Below are 18,518 nucleotides of genomic sequence, written 5' to 3'. Positions count from 1 at the left end.
TCGGAAAGAATGATTCTCAACTCCGATTCAAATTGTGTGCATTGTAGTGAGAAAAAGAAAACCTTAGTTCATCTTTTGTATAACTGTTTAGTAGCGAAGTGGGTTTGGGATGTGATAGTCAATTGGTGCGGAATGGATATTCGTAATGAGGTCCACGGGTGGAATAGCTTTATGAGTTGAAATAGTTTTTTTTTTAAACGGAAAAATGTCAAGAAAGGTAACGAAGGAACTATTTAGATGGCGGTTTGTTGGAATCTTTAGAGATCGAAGAATGTGATTTTTTTTGAGACAGACATTTGCACTGTATCTGATATTGTTTGAAACATCAAATTGTTGGCTTAGAAATAGTTTTTTATAAGTGATATTACTTCTACCAAATGTAATTTTTACGACTTTTGCAAAGTTTCATTGGATCTTTTAGTTTAAGCCTCAATTGATATGTAATTTTTCTTTTCTCCGAACTCATTTCTGAATTTTAAAATCGGGTTTGAATCCTCCTAATATTCCGTTTTACTTTTATATAATCCTTACTTAAAATAAAATAAAATAGATACCCGTATTCTACTTGATGTTTAGTTTTTACCATAAAAAGTAAAAAGAAAAGCAAAAGCACTTAGAAAAAGGACCAACTTGGGTGGTGGTGGTCCTGTCAACCGATAACCATCATCTTTCATAGAATCGAATATATTTTCATCCAACGGTTCACATGCATTTCACGTTTCTAAACACCAACACAACACGAGCCTTTATTTATTTATTTTTATTTCCAACCTAGTATTCAACTATTTTTCTCTTTATATATTTCTCTTTTCTTCTCTCTCTTATATCTTTCATTCTTCTACTCTCTCTTCTCTTCTCTCCAATATTCACTTCAATCAAACCCTTCACTTTTCTCTCTGCAACTTGTAATTTTGTTCACCACATGGAGAGAGAATTTCTTGGCTTCACTTCCAAAAATAGTCCATGGATTACAATCAAAGAAGATGCTTCCAACAAACCAAAAGAACCAGGTAACAATTTTCCATTAATTTATTTACTTTCTATTAATTTTTTTCTATTATTTTTTTTCTATTAATTTTTTCTATTAAATTTTTCCCTTAAATGGATAAGATTATGTTCAAGATTGTTCGAGTTTTCTAGGATGAGCTTGGTTAAGATTATCTAGTAAAAAGACATTTTAGCTACAATTTGGACCCTCCCATGCAATATAAAGTGTCGGTTTCTTATAGTTTTTTTTTTAAAGAATTAAATGAAAAGTGGTTTAAATAATTTTTTATTAAAAAAATAATTTTAGGACTTTATCTTTTTTATATGATAAAATTTTAAAAAAAGATTTAAAATGAAAGTTTATTTCTCATACACAATATTTTTTAAGATATATAATGTTTTGTAAAATTTTATAGTTTTTATCATATTAAAATATCTAACAATCATTATCTTATTTATTGAATATAAAAATATGTTTATAGTTTATAAAAAAATAGTTTTGAAATAATTTCTATTATTTTTGAATAAATTTTCATAAATTTAATTTAAAAAATATATAACAATTCTTTTTAAAATAGTTGTACAACAAATAGATTTTTGAATTGTGTGAATGAGGTATCTCAATTGTTATGACTTAGTTGAATTAAATCAATATAAATTTTTGATCTAAAGTTAAATATCTTATATTAATATTTATTTATATTTAGAATTAATATAAAAAATTGTTGATAATTATAAATTAACTATTTAAAAAAATGAATTTTAATCGTATACAAAATATTATTTAATATATAATTTTAATTCAAGTTTTTGTTTTATCAAATAAATAAATGTATTTGTATGTTGTGTAAGGTAAGGTATCTATCTTACAGCTACTTATGTATGCAAGAAAAATCTTATTTAGCACATGTGGTTGGGTCCATATGATATTAATGGTTGAAAGTTGATGTTTGATATGTATGTGTGGTGGTAGGGTATAGCAACTTGTTGTAAGAAGCCACAATCATTAAGCTGGTTGATATATAGGCCATGAGGATAATAAGTTTGAATTTAATTGCCATCCATTCTATCAAAACAAAAAGTGTGGTGTGATATAGGGTCAAAAAGAAAAACATGTAGGTCACTAGTTATATTTTATTTCAAATTTTGAATAAATAGTTTTGATGTTAAATTTTTTTTAATAATTATTTTGAATAAGGTTTATGTCTTTATATTTTTGGAACTTTTTATGTATTCTTAGCTTATACATAAAAAATTATACTTTATAATAAAAATCTATTTATTTTAAAGTGATTATAAAATAAGTGAATTTAATTTATTTTTTCAAAAAAAACATTAATTTATATTAATAACTTCTTTATATTAATGCTTCATAAATATAAATAAATATTATTGACAGAAATTGAACCATAAATCAATAGTTTTACGATTTTTTAAATTAGTAAATTAAAATATATTATTATGTAAAATTGTAAGATTAATAATTCATAAAAATTCATAATGATTATGATTTTTTTAAAGAAAATTCGACGAGGAGACATAGTTATATTTAATTTAAAAGTTGTTAAATTATTATTAATGTATGGGGCACCTCTCTTGTTTTTTTTATAAATAATAAATTATATATAGTACATATATTTTATTTTAGATGGTTGGTTACACAACTTATGTTAGAAAACGTGCTCTTGGTTGTCTAGTGCTCTTTATTCCTATATTTAATTGAAAAATGCAGTCCATCTTTTTCTTGATTTTGATGCAGTATTAAAATATTGATGTAAAATATTTAAATATTAGTATCATATGTTTTTTTAATATAAATGTCTTGGATCATAACGTGTGAATGATTGTATTAAAAGAATATAAAATATGTATATTTATAAATATATTTAAAAAATTAAAATAAAGTCTAACATGGGAATTGATGATGCATGCAAAGCTTTGAGAATAAATAATTATTTTTTTATAATAGTGTCAAGCTGGCTGTGAAGAAGTTTACATAAACTAAAGTCATATAGAATAAAATATTGCAAGGTAATATAATATAGTACAATTTAGTACATTATATAATTATATTATATGGTGGACTATGATTAAATAATGCCATGCTTCATAAGGAACTACAATATTATTTTTTCTTGTTACTTTTATTATTGAATTTTAAATTTCTAAGCTGTACCTGGCCAGATACTACCTAGGTAACAATAAACTAAAATAACAAAGTAACAAGGTCACATGTAATATAATTATACAATATGAAATAAAATAAAATAAAACAAAAACCTTGGATTCTTGTGATGAAAGTTTTGCCAGAGCATCTTCTAAACAATTTTAAGGTAAGGTTTTTTAATAATAATCACATTGCTGCTGATAAAGTTTATTTATTTATTTATTTATTTTGGTGGGGTAGATGAAATTTAGGTTGTGTGAGATATATGTGCCTATATGTATTGGTTATGATTTGCAATGAGAAGAACAAATTTTTCTTAGTAGTTTTTCTAGATCACTATCAATATCTTCATTGTGCTTTTTCTTAGTTTTGAAAAGGAAATAATAATCTATTATATTACATTTTCGCTAAGGCGTAAAAGACTTTTTAAATCGGTTAAAAAGGTTATTTTTAAATCGATTTCAGACTCATTATTTTAAAGATGATTTTTCATTTATATGACGATTTTGGTGTTAATAAAAATTTTGTGGTTGAATTGAATGCAGTTAGGAGTTCAGCAATGCAGTGGTCATTCTCAAATAATGCTTCAAATCTTCCTCAATTCTTGTCCTTTAAGAACACTCATGAAGATAGGTCAAGAAACATTGTTATGGATCCAATAGGTTCTTCTGGATATATGACTACACAGGTTTGTTTGTTTTTATTTTTTGTCTAGTAATATAAAAAATATATTAACATCGAGAGTTTGAACTCAGGTTTATGTAATCGGATCTTTCTGTATAATTATCAACTCAGTTGAATTAACAAAATTATAAAGAAATTTTTTATATTATGCATTTTGTAAATTTTTTTGGTGAATTTGTAATTTTTACTATAACTGATATTTTTTTTATTTTATGGTATTTTATTTTCTAGGAAAATGTTACCATAGGAAATAAGCATGGAGTTTATCCTATGCAATGTTCTGAAGCACAAACAATATGCAATCAAGAAACAAGAATATTTTCAGTATCAAACCAATCTAATAATCAAATGTGTTCTGTTCTTCCACCAAATCTTGCTACTACCGGAATCAACATCGTTAATTCGGTTACAAGATCGCAATCTTTTGGTTCTAAATCCTCTGCTACACCTCTATCTGTTCTTCCTTCAATAGGTTCCATTGTTGGCTCTACTGACCTAAGGTATATCATAAATTTCAAATTTTCAAAAAATTTATTTATTTTTAATTTACAGAAAATATTTTTTATGGAACATTAAGAATATTTTTGTTTATTTTTTATAGGAATAGGAATTGTTCCAAATCCAATGGTACTATACCTGCTCAATTAACCATTTTTTATGGTGGATCAGTATGTGTTTATGATGATATATCTCCTGAAAAGGTAAATAATTTCACCCTAAATTTATTTTAATTTCAAATTAGTCCCTTAATTTTGTAAATATTGCAAATTGTTGTCGAATAGCGGTGTTGCTATAGCATTGTAGCGTTAAGAAATTCGAACTAATTGCTATTTTCTGCAATATGTATTTATTTATTTATTTTTGTTAAATATTTTTATTTATAATTTTTGTGATTAGGCTAAGGCTATCATGTTACTAGCTGGAAATGGAACTAAAAAGCAGCCAGAAATTTCTATTCCTTCTAAAAAAGATGGTTTCATTATAAGTCAATCCTATGCATCACCATTGCCAAGTCCTCTTCCAATGACCTCTCATGCAAATTCTCAACAAAGAGGAGGATCAAGTAGCAACAATGATATCACAATTCTAAGATCTTTAAGACCTTCAAGTGTCCCTAATAACCATTTAGAATCTTCTATTGTTGCTACTTCTATAGGATCTGCACCTAAAGAAATGATTCAATCAGGTATATTTTACCTATATGATTTATTTATTTTGCCAGCAACAAATTTTTAACACTATTTTAAACATTTTTTATATTAATGTTTGAAATTTTATATATTTGCCGGATCTACCAATAGAGAAATCCGATGAACCAATAAAAGAGTGTGCTATTAGCATTTTTCTAATTTTTGTAAAGCGCGATAATAATTAACAAATTTTTGTTGTGTTTCAAGTATGCTTGCCTCAAGCGCGAAAAGCATCTTTGACTCGGTTTTTGGAGAAACGAAAGGAAAGGTAATGTTCTAAACCTAAGTGTTTTTGAAAATTTTGTGTTTTTTAATGCGGTAGAGACTCGTCATTGTGAAAACCTAGTCGATTAAAAAAATTTATATGATATTTCAATTTTCCATTTTAGGGAACATTTTAAAATTTAATTGAACTCAATAATCAAATAGGCTAACATGATATAATTATATTACTTAAATAATTTTTGTGATTTTGATTTTCTTAAGCTAATGTATTTTCTTTGTAAATATTTAGGGCAATGAGCACATCACCATACTATATGAACAAGAAATCACATGAAAGCAGCACTCCTGGATCAGATAGTGCAAGTTTCTCCATTGACTTTTCTGGTTCAAGTTCTCAAGCAACTACAAACTTAAGAACATCATGTATGGAAGTTTAGATAATAATATAATATATATGTTTTTTTAATTGTAAGATTAATTCTTTAATTTGATCATTGGCAGAGAATTTTCATAGCCATTTTGGTCTTCTTACTTATATGTCTTTTGTTTCCCAAGCTTTTCATTATTATCACTTTTTTTTTTTAGTATTTTTCTTAATTATATCATATGTTTTCATGTGATTTTTTTTTTTTTAATTTGTCATCTAAGTTGTATATTGTTTCCTTTATAATTACAGCATTGAACAATCTTTAGATTCATTATGATTCTAGTTTTCAAATTATTATTGTTATTATGCTTATAAAAAGTTTAAGAGAGTGAATTTACCTGGAATCATAAAAATTAGGAAAATTCTCAAGTGCGATTATAACAATTCTAATGTAAAAATTGTAATATTAATAATTGAATTTGCAAATTAATAAACTGTTTGAACAAATATGATATGTATATAAACATTATTTTTAAGAGTATATTCGCCTAATAAGGATAAATCTATCTGAATTCACCTCATTCTTCTCGATATGAATATGAGATAACAGAAAAGCAATAAATTCATCTTATAATGACTCCATATAATACCGAAATAAGAGTACTCACCAAGCCATTCTGCCAAACAAAAATCCCACTCATTCATTTAAGATAGATCAATACATTGCCTTTCAGAAACCCATAGATTCCAAAGTGACCATTACACATCTTCCTAGCCAAACCAATCACAAATCAATCAAAGGTAGAATCCTAACAAGTGTCAAGGTATTTTTTTAGAAACACACTACTTATTCACCTAAATTTTTAAGAAAATATGTGAGTGGGTTCTTCCGTTATAAATATTCAACTCACTATATTCCTATCTAATTGAAACTATTTCTTCATTTACTCAAACTTGCATTATTATTCTAACACAAATCACATGAGCCTTATACCTCACACAAAGGATAATTCATCCAAATACTATATTCATGGAGCATCTTCCGACACCATTTCCATAATTATGTTTGATTAAGTGATTAACCATTCACATGTCTCTAACGCCCAACCCTCCATTTATATTTGGTTTGCACATTAGGCTAACTATCTCAAAAAATCTCTGACGACTCCTTTCGCATCATCTCATAGAAAATTTCTTTAAAACATAATTAACATTTTTCAAACCTTAATCAGTATTTTTTTTAAAAGGAAAATTAGAAAATATGGATGAAGTTAAAAACCGATAAAGAACAACCATGTCACCCAAACTCATATAACTATTACTCTAACAACCATGTCACCCAAACTCATATAACTATTACTCTAAGAACAAGTTTCAAACTATATATCAATTACCCCATGGATAATAAGTTCACTGTCTTGTTTGGGTTGTAGATTGTGAATATTATGTATTGTGCAACAACATCATATTTTTGCTGAGAGACGTAATCTATAATAATATTTTTTTTAAATGAAGTAGGTTAGCTCTTTTATATATTTAAACAAAGGTCAATAGGTTTTGTTAAGGGTTAAATAAGTTTGTAGACTTTCTAAATATATTAATATTTTTTTAGTCTTTTATTTTCTTTTTAATAATAGTTATCGTAAAATTTTCCATCCACACTAATGGACCTTCCGACTAACATTTGTTGATTGAGAATGACATGACACGCCGTGTGATATGATAATACGACGAAGATGTTGACATGGTAGGATTTTTTACTCTTTTATATTTATAATTAATTTGACAAAGATAATTACATCTTTTCCTAACACTTGTTGTGATTTAATAGTTATCTATGATTTTACCTAGTCGCATCTCTCTTAATGTAAATTTGTATTACTAAACAATTTCAAGTTTCCAATTTACAATGTAAAAATAGCAAAAAATAATATTGAAAAAATAGACAACTTTTTTTTAAAATTTTTTTACACTTGGATTTCCTAAATTCCATAATTGTCGATTAAATTAAGTTTGATATGATGAAAGATGGTTGGCTCAATTTCATCTAAAAAAACAACCTTTCAAAAATAGAACTTCCCTCAATTTTATATAACAAACTTTCCACCACAATAAACCACTAGGGGAATAGAGGAAGAACAAAAAAAAAACACCATTTTCTTCCTTTGGTTTTTTCTTAAAAAAATCTCTCTTTTCTTCTTTCTCTCAATCATGGCTAAAACTTCTAAGATCTTCCTCTCATTCCTCTTGATAAATTTATCTTCATTTGTCAACCTTTGTTTATGCGACGGAACCAACATGAGCGATCTCGATCAGCTTCTTCCTGGTTTAGGACAATCTGCAGTTTTGCAAAATGCACAATGCATGCAAAAACTGCTTCCATGTCAACCATATTTGAATTCTCCAAACATTCCTCCACCAGCATGTTGTACACCTTTGAAGGAAATGGCAACAACTGGATCTGATTGTCTTTGCAGTGTTCTTAGCAATCCTAAGCTTTTTGTGTCCCTTGAAGTTACTAAGGAACAATTGTTGAAGCTTCCTAAGGCTTGTGGTGTTGATGTTGATGCCTCTAAGTGCAATGCCACCACCACTGCAGGTAATTCATTTCATGAATTTTTTTGTTTTATTTTAAAAGTTTGATTCATTTCAATGGCAATAGCCTAATTAAGCAATTCAAGAAGAAGAAACATAATTTAAATTATGCAACTAGACAAAAATATGTCTGCCATTGCTAACGACGAACAACTAGACAAAAATATGTCTGTCATTGCTAACGACGAACAATCGTATTTAGATATGGCAAAACGGTTCCGTCTTACCGGGCATTGTCTGTTTTATTTGCAATTTTTGACAGGACCGAGTCAGACTCGCACCCTCTATTATTAATGTTTTGTTCAATTTTTCGGCAGACTTTTGCTAGCGCAGGCATTAACGGGACGAAAAATGACTTTTTGTCATCTTTAAATTTAAGGGGTGCAGGTCTTGTCAGACGCGCCCTGCCTTGTTTTTTGGCAGCAATTTTTGATGGCCAAGCCAAATTTTAGGCTTGCATCCTTTATCCTCTATTATGTTTGCTTCACCCTGTTTTTGGCAGACTTTTGTTTGTACGGACATTAACGGAATGGGCATGACTTTTGTCATTTTTAGATTTAAGGGATGCAGGTCCTGCCAAACCGTTCCTGCCCCATTTTTTAGCAGTAATTTTTTATGGTCTGAGTCAAAATTTTGGGATCGCATCTTTTTTATTATGTCCGTTTTGCCCTGTTTTTTGACGGGCTTTTGTTGGTGTGGGCATTAACGTGACAGACATGATTTTCTGTCACTTTTAGACTTAGACCCTTCCCGCCCCTCTTTTGGTAGGATGAGCCAACATTTTTGTCTCGCCTTCTATTATGTCTGCTCCGCCCTAATTTTAGCAGATTTTGCGGGACAGACATACATGTTCGCCACCTGCCGTCTGATATACCTAATTTGTTTGATTGAAATTTTGAGTTTTCTTTTTTTTATATTGTAAAAATATATTGCATGTGTAATGGTTTATTAATGAGATTTTTTTAAATGTTTCTTCATTGTATCTGTGTATTCTTGAATGTTTGTTGTGTTGTCTTGAAATTTTTTAATGGTTTATTAATGAGATTTTTTAAAAGTTTCTTCATTGTATCTTTGTATTCTTTGAATGTTTGTTGTGTTGTCTTGGAATTTCATATGTATTAGATGAAATCTATTTTATTAATGTTCTTAAATCCTATATCTGTCCTTAATTTTTCAATTGCATTGCTTTGAAGGTATAGTTCTAACTTTCAACTTGTTTTTGTTTCTTTCACAGCAGAAGGGACCACACCAGCAACATCAGCATCATCAACATCAACCTCAACATCAGAAGGTAAATCATCAGACATACATACTTAGGTCTATAAATTAGAAAACTTTTTTAACCTTCGAAAGTTAGAATTTTATTCAACAAAATTTGGACTAAAGTCATTTCTTAAGAATTCTCAATCGTTGGATGAAAATCAGATAACACTATTATAATTCTGCCAAATCGATCGTAAGATGCTTATCAATATAAAGTCGACTAATACTGTATTTTTTGCTTCCAGATGAAGCAGCAGCCGAAGAGGGTTCTGAAGCCACCACTAGCGCAACAAAAATGATTACTCCATATGGAATCACTTATTTTGGTGTATCTGGCTTTGTTACATTGTTGACTGCTCTAGTATTTTCTGCATACTAAGAAGAAAAAAAACATGTCTTATGTATGAGTTTGTTCACTGTTAAAATTTCTCTCTGTCATGACTAAAAAAGGAGTTAAGAATATGAATTTAGAACTTATCAAATAGTTGTGTAAAAAAATATCTATCAAATAGTGCAACATGCATTTTTAATTTTTAATGTTGCAGTGGTAGTGTGATCCAATGCCATTAACTGATGATGGATCAAATACAATTTTTATTACTTCTTTTTTTTGGGTTTTGGATGATCTTTCATTCTTAAGTCTGTACATACTCATTCTGTTAACTTCTGACCTCTATATGAGTTGATTGGTGATTTATTAATGTTATTATTCTAATTTTCAACATTCATTAATGTTGAACTAAGAGAAGTAGATAAGAAAATAAGGAAGAAAGTTTTAAAAAAAAAATTATACTATCTCATTGTTTGAATAAACAATTTATTTACAGCTTATAGCACAAATACTTATCATAATATGCGGTTACGCAGTTATGTATAAGCGGTTTTTATATTAAAAGATCAAACAAAGTTAAATAAACCAAAACAAACCTCATTGCTACCTCTAATACAACATCCATTTTACAGAATAGTATTAACTTTTTCAAATTAAAAAAATCGATTAAAAGATAATAAATATCCACATATTTATTACCTTGCATCAGAATTTTTAAACATTATTTTGTTCAACAAATATCACCTCACTTTCATTCTACAAGTGTTTTTGAGGTGAGAAGTAACCTTCTGAGAAAACTTCACTTGAATATCACAAGTTGCTTGAAAATGATCCTTAGCAATTGAAACTGGAAGATTGACAAGCCAATACTCCTAAGAGATTGTTATATAACTTATATCATATGCTAAATGAAGGTGTTATGTGTCTGCAAAATTCAACAGTCACAAATTTGCTATCTCCTCTTATTTTTCTGTCTTAGTCTCTTGAAAGCCATAAATGTAACTGCTGCGGAAAGAGAGTACCTGTCCCAAAAACCGAAAAAAATACAATGAATATTAAATCTTTTATTTTTGGCTAAAATATACTTAGTCTCTAAAAAATAAATTTTAATCTGACCAAAAAAAAAGCGCAATATTTAATATGCAAGAGGAGAACAGAGAGTTGCACACCATGTCAATATGTAGTTTAGGTGGTCCTGAGGCATCACCGAACTTCGAATCAAGGTATTGACATCCTTAGGAAGAGGATAAGGATTACTTGGATTGACATTCTCATTAACATCTTCAACATAGATAGTATTTTCTGGAAGGCCGCACTCTCGGGCAATGCTAGGAACATCAATATAGAACCACTGGGAAGACTCGGGATCGTTTGCAGGAACAAATATGCTTGGTTTCTCACTTCCGCGAACTACCCCAACCACTTCGTTAGGTGTTACAGATGGGACCTGATCCTGATCCTGTAAATGAGCAATGTTTAAAAAAATGCTCTAAAACCGAACAGGATGGTTCTATCAGTTGAACCGTGATCGAACATTATCTTTGGTTCAATTATTTGATCGGTTCAACCGCGGTTTCCTTCCAGTTTAAAGCAGTAGAGCTGTGACTCGGAGGTCTAGCTGATTTGATGCTCGGGTTTGGATTTTAAAACATTGAAAATTGGAAATAAGTTTTAATCTACAATTGTCTGCATTAAACAAGGAAATAATATTCTGGGAACATGACAAGAGGTAGAGACAACCTCGGTGCTAACAGGCTCTTTGGACCAGAATCTCCACCAAGATCTGGTTCCATCTGATTGTGAAGGGGAAGGAAGTGGATCTGCAAACTGTTCGTTGTGTGAAGCCTCTAAAAACTTTTCTTTCCAACTGCGGGGAACCCATCCTCGGTTAACTAGAATTGGAGAGCTCACGCTGCAAGAAGTAAGAAGTAATACACGATAAAAAAACTGAAGAAATTCGGATAAAATAATACAACCAACTTGAAAATATGGCAGCGAAGCCTGCAAAATAAGCAATTTGTTGCTGATGATCATAAAATTTTATTGTTTATAACATAATTCAGATATGTTATCTCAAAAAAATTAAGATTTAGAGATTATAAAGAGATGAAAATATATGCAAGAGTTCGGTGACAATGAAGCATACATACATATTGAGCCACAAGAAGTGAATAGTCTTTACTCATTAACCAAAAGGAAATGTTTAAAGTTCATTCAGGACAAATGAAGACTGATATTAAGCGGTTTCAAAGCAATAAACATACAAAGTTGGTATATACAAGGTTTTCAAACTTAAGAGTATACGTGAACTCATGAAATTTCCGTAAGTCGAGCTAAAGCAACATTTTGAAACATCCATCGTAGTATGCAACATAATATGTAGACTAGACCAGAGCATATCTCCGCAATCGACTCACGTGTTTAAAACATTCATCATATGTAAAGTGTAAAATATTAAAATTTCTAAATGACTTGATGCATATGCATTACTTTTAATTAAGCTCTTAATAATTACAGTTTACCTGTCAGGATGATTATGAACTGGCATAAGAGGTGTTATAACAAAGTAACCATTTTCAGTAACTCCTGAAATGCTTCTTGAACGTGGCCCCACATAGATTGATTTTTTATCATCAAAAACTCCCTTGCACACCACCTTTCTAAATTCCAGAGAATCTAACTCTTCACCCGACGGATAAGCACCGTTGAATTTCAATGGTTCCATTTGCAACCTCTTCCCTCGATACTCCAGCATTTTAATCTATAATGTTGTAAGAAGGAAAGTATTATCATTGAGATAATCTGCATAGTTAATGCCTAAATTTGGAAACTAAAAAATCCATATAAAATAAAACTCAATCAATCCTCAAGACATGTTTCATCAAAATTGGTTGAACATGAATTGAATCAACACCACCTGCTACCTAGAATCTCTACAGTCCAATATATGTTACCGAATAATAAATTCAACAAATCAAAAGCATAATACTCAAATATTGCAATACCTTAATGCATCGAACCTATGGAACTTATCTAAATCACTAACATCAATGGAACAATGCTACACAATCCTGACAGTCACAAATAAACAACACACATATTCTACTACAGTCTACAGTAGCAGAAGATATTTCACGAATTGGCACAAATGTCAAAGGATTAATCACCACACTCAACATCACAGCACATTATATTTTAACACCCTCACAGATCAAGCGTGTAAACTAAATCATTTTCTTGATCCTGACTTGAAACACAAAGCACTACTTTTAATCCAATTCACAAGCTGAAACTCTATTGCAAAAAACAGTATAAATAAATTCATTAAAATCATCACACTTTTAAAAATTTCCGCTAATTCCAATTTTGCCGGAGTCAGAAATATTGGAGTTGCTTTGGCCTGTGTCTCAGTGAATGTGAATCAAAGCTATCAGATGAATATCCCGGGTTCAATTCTAACTTCGTCAATATGGATTCATAACAAAATCTAAAATGAGAGATATCCAGATCTACTAAGTAGCAGTATTGTCAATCGAATAACACATCACAGAAAATTGTGGTTTGTTCAAATTATGGTTTGCTGCATTACTCTAGTGCTACTTTAGTCGCATTCTAACAACACTTAGCACTAAACCGTTTCACTTAAAACAGTAGCGGTTTGTCCAAACTCTGCTACGCTGTAGCGCTATAGAGCCACTTAACTCTCTATTTAACAATACTACTAAATGGCTGCATAAAAAATGATCCAGTTTTCACCACATCATGATAACTCACATAAATATAAATCAAGTGTCAACATAATACACTTTTTTCAAAACTAATGATTCAAAATTTCATACATTCTGCCACTAATTTTTCTATTTTATAAAAATTGAAATGAATTGAATTGAATGGAAAAAAGACGCACACACCTTTTCTTCTCTTCTAACAATTTGCCAACTTCCAAGACCAAATGCGATTGCTCCAGGTAGATACAGCCACCACTTTGAAGCTTTTCCTATCATAAATCCAAAAAATTAAAAATCAATTATTTCAAAAAATGAACTTTTAGGTAGAGGGAACAACATTGAATGAGTGCATACCATTTGAATCAGAGGGAGAAGAAAACGTTGGGTCGGAAACAGATACGGGTGAAATTGCTACATCGGAGCTGAACGGCCTGGCGGTGAAGATGTGATTGGAATTTGCGCCACCGCGGATGAGGGTGGAAATACGACGGAGCTCCGCGAGGGTTCTCGCGGCGGAAGTCGATGATGGCATTGGGAGAATGGAACAACGAGAAATGAAGAATCGCTGAGAGAGGGTTTATGGGAATGAAACCTGCTGTGTGCGAGAGCACCTATAGCTTCGGTGGAACTGCGGTAGGAAAAAAATAAGTAATTATTTTAATTTTTTTAATGATTTCAAATTGAATAATGTCTCCCTCCATTCACATGTCATGTTAGATTAATTGAAATTTGTCCAATTTGACAATACATTTGTATAAAGTTCTTTTTTTATTAGACAACAATCAAATTAAAAGAATGATGAAGGGTTAGAAATTTTATCGGATCAAACTCGTTATTGTAATTAATATTTATATTGGTAATTTGTACAACGATTAATTTTTTGATAGATATATTTTATCTCACTTTAATTTGTTTGATTTGTTAGAGACAATGCTTCAAGAAGATGTGGAAACAAATGAATATTATGAGTCTTATGAGTGATGATCACATTAACTACAACAAGAGAATTTATCTTGACGACCAATGAAAAGAAACTCAAACAATTTGTCATTTTCAAGTCATGGACTAGTCCTTAGAGCTCGACTGAAATAAAGACTGATGATTAATATTACAAGAAAAATACTAAAATCAATTGCCTAAAAAGTCTCTAATGATATCTCCACAAGTTAAAAGTCTTGTACTACTGTAGTATAAGACATCGATATTGAGCTTAAAAATTGGTAAGAGGGGACTTTCATTTCACATTGATTCTATGCTTCTTTTGTTCTACATAAGAGAATGAGTGAGTGAAAAGATGATGAAGAATAAAATATAGGTACTTTAAAAGATTACTAAACAAAATATTTAGGATGAAGGAAAGCTCTTGAAAAAAATTAATTAGTTTATCTTACCATGACAAATTCGTCATGATAGTAAAAAAGGTAGGTTAGTTTCACAACTTAGTATCGACTGGAGACAATTTAAGATTAAAATTCAATCACTACAATAATTTGAGACTAAACAAATAACTTTAGTTATCACCTTTCATAGTAATACTTATCCCACAAATGCTTAACTACATCATGTCTATGTATGTACTTTAACATAGGTCAATCAAATTTTGAGATCTATATATACATATCTATATTCCTGATATATAGGTAGCTTATCTCAAGTCTTTCATGAAAAAACAACTTCTCAATCAAAGTTTAACTCATTGTAAGTTAGGGATGTCATTTCAGTTGAGTAATATGTCATTCATATGTAACACCAAAAATACAACTATGCTTTCACTAAACAGCTCGTAAACACAAGGTCCATATTCATTTTTATCGAATCCAAATTATCTTACATTCTCATCAAAATGAAGGTTCCAACTTCTATAAGCTTGCTTTAATCCATAGATTAATACCTGCAACTTGCATACCTTTTTGGCATAGTTCGATTTGTCAAAACCTCATATTATATCATGTACACATCCCAAGGAAATTTCCAACGTGTATTCTTAACATCTGTTGGAGAGTCTGAGGAGCGAGACCCGAAAGTGTCAATGGGGTAAACGTTAGGGGATCCAAGAGACCTTGATGCCACATATCCACCCAAAAACCTTAAGATAATGGGGGGAGGGCGTGAGCCACCTCTTTTATAAACCCAACATATTCTTTATTCTCAGTCAATGTGGGACTTTAACACTAGAAACCTAACAATCTCCTCTACATATGTGGGTCACCCACACCACTAGCATTGATCCACACTTGGATCCACTTTCGCTCTTTCACCCGGCCAACCAAAACTTTGGTACTACTTGTTGGGAAGTCCAAAAAACAAGACACATAAGTGTCAATAGGCCAAACATTAAATATGTACATTATCATCCATGTTTATCTTCTTTCTAAAGTCTACTTGTGTTAGAACAAGATTTGTTCTGATCAATTATCTTAGTTTTGATGATAACAATAATATGAATTTTGCTTAAGATAATATGGTACTCTAATCCAATGCAATTTCCTTTCCAGGAAATATATAAAGAGTATGCATAATTCAGCGCTCAGAAGCTTTGTCTCAAATGGTTCAGCATGCAACATCAGAACATGGTCTGGCAAGACATCAGAAGATGGTCGAAGCAGAATCAGAACATGGGTCTATGGAAGCATCAGAAGAACAAGAGAACAGAAGCACTAAAGTTCTGATGGTATCACGCTCAGAAGCACTTCAAGGTCAGAAGATCAGAAGATGCTATGCACCAAGCTGTTTGACTCTGATGATATTCAAACGCTGTATTCACAAACATCAGATCAGAAGAAAGTACAAGTGGCAAGCTACGCTGACTGACAAAAGGAACGTTAAAAGCTATTAAAGGCTACGTCAGTAGACACAGCGTGAACAAGGCTCGAGGTAGTTGACAAAAGCGTATAACATTAAATGCGATGCTGTACGGAACACGCAAAGCATTAAATGCACTCAACGGTCATCTTCTCCAACGCCTATAAATATGAAGTTCTGATGAGAAGCAAGGTTAACGATTCTGCACCAAAACAACTCGTATTAAACTTGCTGAAACGCTGTTCAAACTCAAAGCTCAGAATCTTCATCTTCATCAAAGCTCACTACATTGCTGTTGTAATATATTAGTGAGATTAAGCTTAAACGATTAAGAGAAATATCACAGTTTGTGATTATAGCTTTTAAGAAGCAATTGTAATACTCTTAGAATTGATTACATTAAGTTGTAAGGAACTAGAGTGATCGTGTGGATCAGAATACTCTAGGAAGTCTTAGAGGTTATCTAAGCAGGTTGTAACTAGAGTGATCGTGTGGATCAGTATACTCTAGAGAAGTCTTAGAGGGTATCTAAGCAGTTGTTCCTGGAGTGATCAGTGTGTGATCAGAAGACTCTGGAAGACTTAGTTGCTGACTAAGTGGAAAACCATTGTAATTCGTGCGATTAGTGGATTAAATCCTCGGTTGAGGTAAATCATCTCTGCGGGGGTGGACTGGAGTAGTTTAGTTAACAACGAACCAGGATAAAAATAACTGTGCAATTTATTTTTATCTGTCAAGTTTTTAAAGCTACACTTATTCAAACCCCCCCTTTCTAAGTGTTTTTCTATCCTTCAATTGGCATCAGAGCGCCGGTTCTAAGGTGCAAGCACTTAACCGTGTTTAGAAAAGATTCAGGAAGAGAAAAACGCTTCAGTAAAAGATGGGTGATGAAAGTGAAAAGTCTACACCTGCATCTACATCTGGCTCTGCTGAGCAATACAACGGTAACAATGGTTATACTAGACCGTCGGTATTTGATGGTGAAAACTTTGAATACTGGAAAGATAAACTGGAAAGTTACTTTCTTGGTCTAGATGGTGATCTATGGGATCTTCTGATGGATGGTTACAAACATCCAGTAAATGCCAGAGGCGTAAAGCTGACAAGGCAAGAAATGAATGATGATCAGAAAAAGCTTTTCAGGAATCATCATAAATGCAGAACTGTTTTGCTGAATGCTATCTCTCATGCTGAGTATGAGAAGATATCTAACAGGGAAACGGCCTATGACATATATGAGTCCTTGAAAATGACTCATGAAGGAAATGCTCAAGTCAAGGAGACTAAAGCTCTAGCTTTAATCCAGAAGTATGAAGCCTCCAAGATGGAGGATGATGAAGACATTGAAAAGATGTTTTCAAGATTTCAAACTCTTACTGCTGGATTGAGAGTTCTTGACAAGGGATACACCAAGGCTGATCACGTAAAGAAGATCATCAGAAGCTTACCCAGAAGATGGGGTCCTATGGTGACTGCATTCAAGATTGCAAAGAATCTGAATGAAGTTTCTCTGGAAGAGCTCATCAGTGCCTTGAGAAGTCATGAAATAGAGCTGGACGCAAATGAGCCTCAAAAGAAAGGTAAGTCTATTGCATTAAAATCCAATATCAAGAAATGCACTAACGCTTTTCAGGCTAGAGAAGAAGATCCTGAAGAATCAGAATCTGAAGAAGAAGATGAACTGTCCTTGATCTCCAGAAGGCTAAATCAACTCTGGAAGACCAAGCAAAGGAAGTTCAGAGGCTTCAGAAGTTCAAAGAAATTTGAACATGGAGAATCTTCTGATGACAGAAGATTTGACAAGAAGAAGGTCATGTGCTATGAATGCAATGAGCCTGGACACTTCAAGAATGAATGTCCGAATCTTCAGAAGGAAAATCCCAAGAAGAAGTTTCATAAGAAGAAAGGTCTTATGGCAACCTGGGATGAGTCAGAAGATGATTCAGACTCTGAAGATGAGCAGGCTAACTGTGCGCTGATGGCGACAGAAGATGACGGATCAGAATCTACATCAGAATCAGATTCTGAAGAGGTATTTTCTGAACTTACTAGAGATGAGTTAGTTTCCGGTCTAACTGAACTTCTGGAACTCAAGTCTCAGATCAGTCTCAAATACAAAAAGCTGAAAAAGCTATTTGAATTTGAAACAAAGAAGCTTGAGTTGGAGAATTCTGAATTA

The 18,518-nt window shown here is 31.4% G+C and overlaps 3 protein-coding genes across 4 annotated transcripts; 2 read left to right on the top strand and 1 right to left on the bottom strand.

Annotated features, from left to right (window-relative positions):
* Positions 1-784: 784 nt before the first annotated feature.
* Positions 785-5,835, top strand: LOC131594446 (protein TIFY 6B-like). The gene is made up of 7 exons (XM_058866584.1): positions 785-1,010; positions 3,700-3,842; positions 4,070-4,338; positions 4,440-4,539; positions 4,736-5,024; positions 5,236-5,296; positions 5,543-5,835. Exons 1-7 carry the CDS (start codon positions 923-925, stop codon positions 5,688-5,690), a joined length of 1,098 nt encoding a protein of 365 aa, XP_058722567.1. The 5' UTR covers positions 785-922; the 3' UTR covers positions 5,691-5,835.
* A 1,898-nt stretch (positions 5,836-7,733) lies between these two features.
* On the top strand, positions 7,734-10,083 carry LOC131594445 (non-specific lipid transfer protein GPI-anchored 9-like). 2 transcript variants are annotated; one of them, XM_058866583.1, is made up of 3 exons: positions 7,734-8,219; positions 9,453-9,506; positions 9,724-10,083. In XM_058866583.1, exons 1-3 carry the CDS (start codon positions 7,832-7,834, stop codon positions 9,855-9,857), a joined length of 576 nt encoding a protein of 191 aa, XP_058722566.1. In that variant the 5' UTR covers positions 7,734-7,831; the 3' UTR covers positions 9,858-10,083. The 2 variants fall into 2 exon arrangements, with proteins under 2 accessions (XP_058722566.1, XP_058722565.1); XM_058866582.1 differs by having other exon boundaries at positions 7,735-8,219; positions 9,450-9,506.
* Positions 10,084-10,385: 302 nt separating this feature from the next.
* LOC131594444 (surfeit locus protein 1-like) lies at positions 10,386-14,140 on the bottom strand. Its single transcript, XM_058866581.1, has 6 exons — positions 13,892-14,140; positions 13,721-13,806; positions 12,332-12,570; positions 11,550-11,721; positions 10,979-11,268; positions 10,386-10,831 (listed from the first exon to the last, which is right to left on the bottom strand). The coding sequence occupies exons 1-6, from the start codon at positions 14,067-14,069 to the stop codon at positions 10,762-10,764; spliced, it is 1,035 nt and encodes a 344-aa protein (XP_058722564.1). The 5' UTR covers positions 14,070-14,140; the 3' UTR covers positions 10,386-10,761.
* Between the last annotated feature and the right edge of the window lie 4,378 nt (positions 14,141-18,518).

This window comes from Vicia villosa, linkage group LG4, assembly GCF_029867415.1.
Source record: "Vicia villosa cultivar HV-30 ecotype Madison, WI linkage group LG4, Vvil1.0, whole genome shotgun sequence".
NCBI lineage: Eukaryota > Viridiplantae > Streptophyta > Magnoliopsida > Fabales > Fabaceae > Vicia > Vicia villosa.
This window is presented reverse-complemented; position numbering and strand designations above follow the sequence as displayed.

Excerpts from the sequence above, each read along its gene's own strand:
- LOC131594446 (XM_058866584.1), top strand. The coding sequence starts at position 923 with ATGGAGAGAGAATTTCTTGGCTTCACTTCCAAAAATAGTCCATGGATT. Across the intron at positions 1,011-3,699 it reads CAACAAACCAAAAGAACCAG|TTAGGAGTTCAGCAATGCAG; the intron begins GTAACAATTTTC and ends AATTGAATGCAG. Across the intron at positions 4,339-4,439 it reads GTTGGCTCTACTGACCTAAG|GAATAGGAATTGTTCCAAAT; the intron begins GTATATCATAAA and ends TATTTTTTATAG.
- LOC131594445 (XM_058866582.1), top strand. The coding sequence starts at position 7,832 with ATGGCTAAAACTTCTAAGATCTTCCTCTCATTCCTCTTGATAAATTTA. Across the intron at positions 8,220-9,449 it reads CAATGCCACCACCACTGCAG|CAGAAGGGACCACACCAGCA; the intron begins GTAATTCATTTC and ends TTTCTTTCACAG. Across the intron at positions 9,507-9,723 it reads ATCAACCTCAACATCAGAAG|ATGAAGCAGCAGCCGAAGAG; the intron begins GTAAATCATCAG and ends TTTTGCTTCCAG.
- LOC131594444 (XM_058866581.1), bottom strand. The coding sequence starts at position 14,069 with ATGCCATCATCGACTTCCGCCGCGAGAACCCTCGCGGAGCTCCGTCGT. Across the intron at positions 12,571-13,720 it reads TTGTTAGAAGAGAAGAAAAG|ATTAAAATGCTGGAGTATCG; the intron begins GTGTGTGCGTCT and ends ACAACATTATAG. Across the intron at positions 11,269-11,549 it reads AAGAGCCTGTTAGCACCGAG|GATCAGGATCAGGTCCCATC; the intron begins GTTGTCTCTACC and ends GCTCATTTACAG.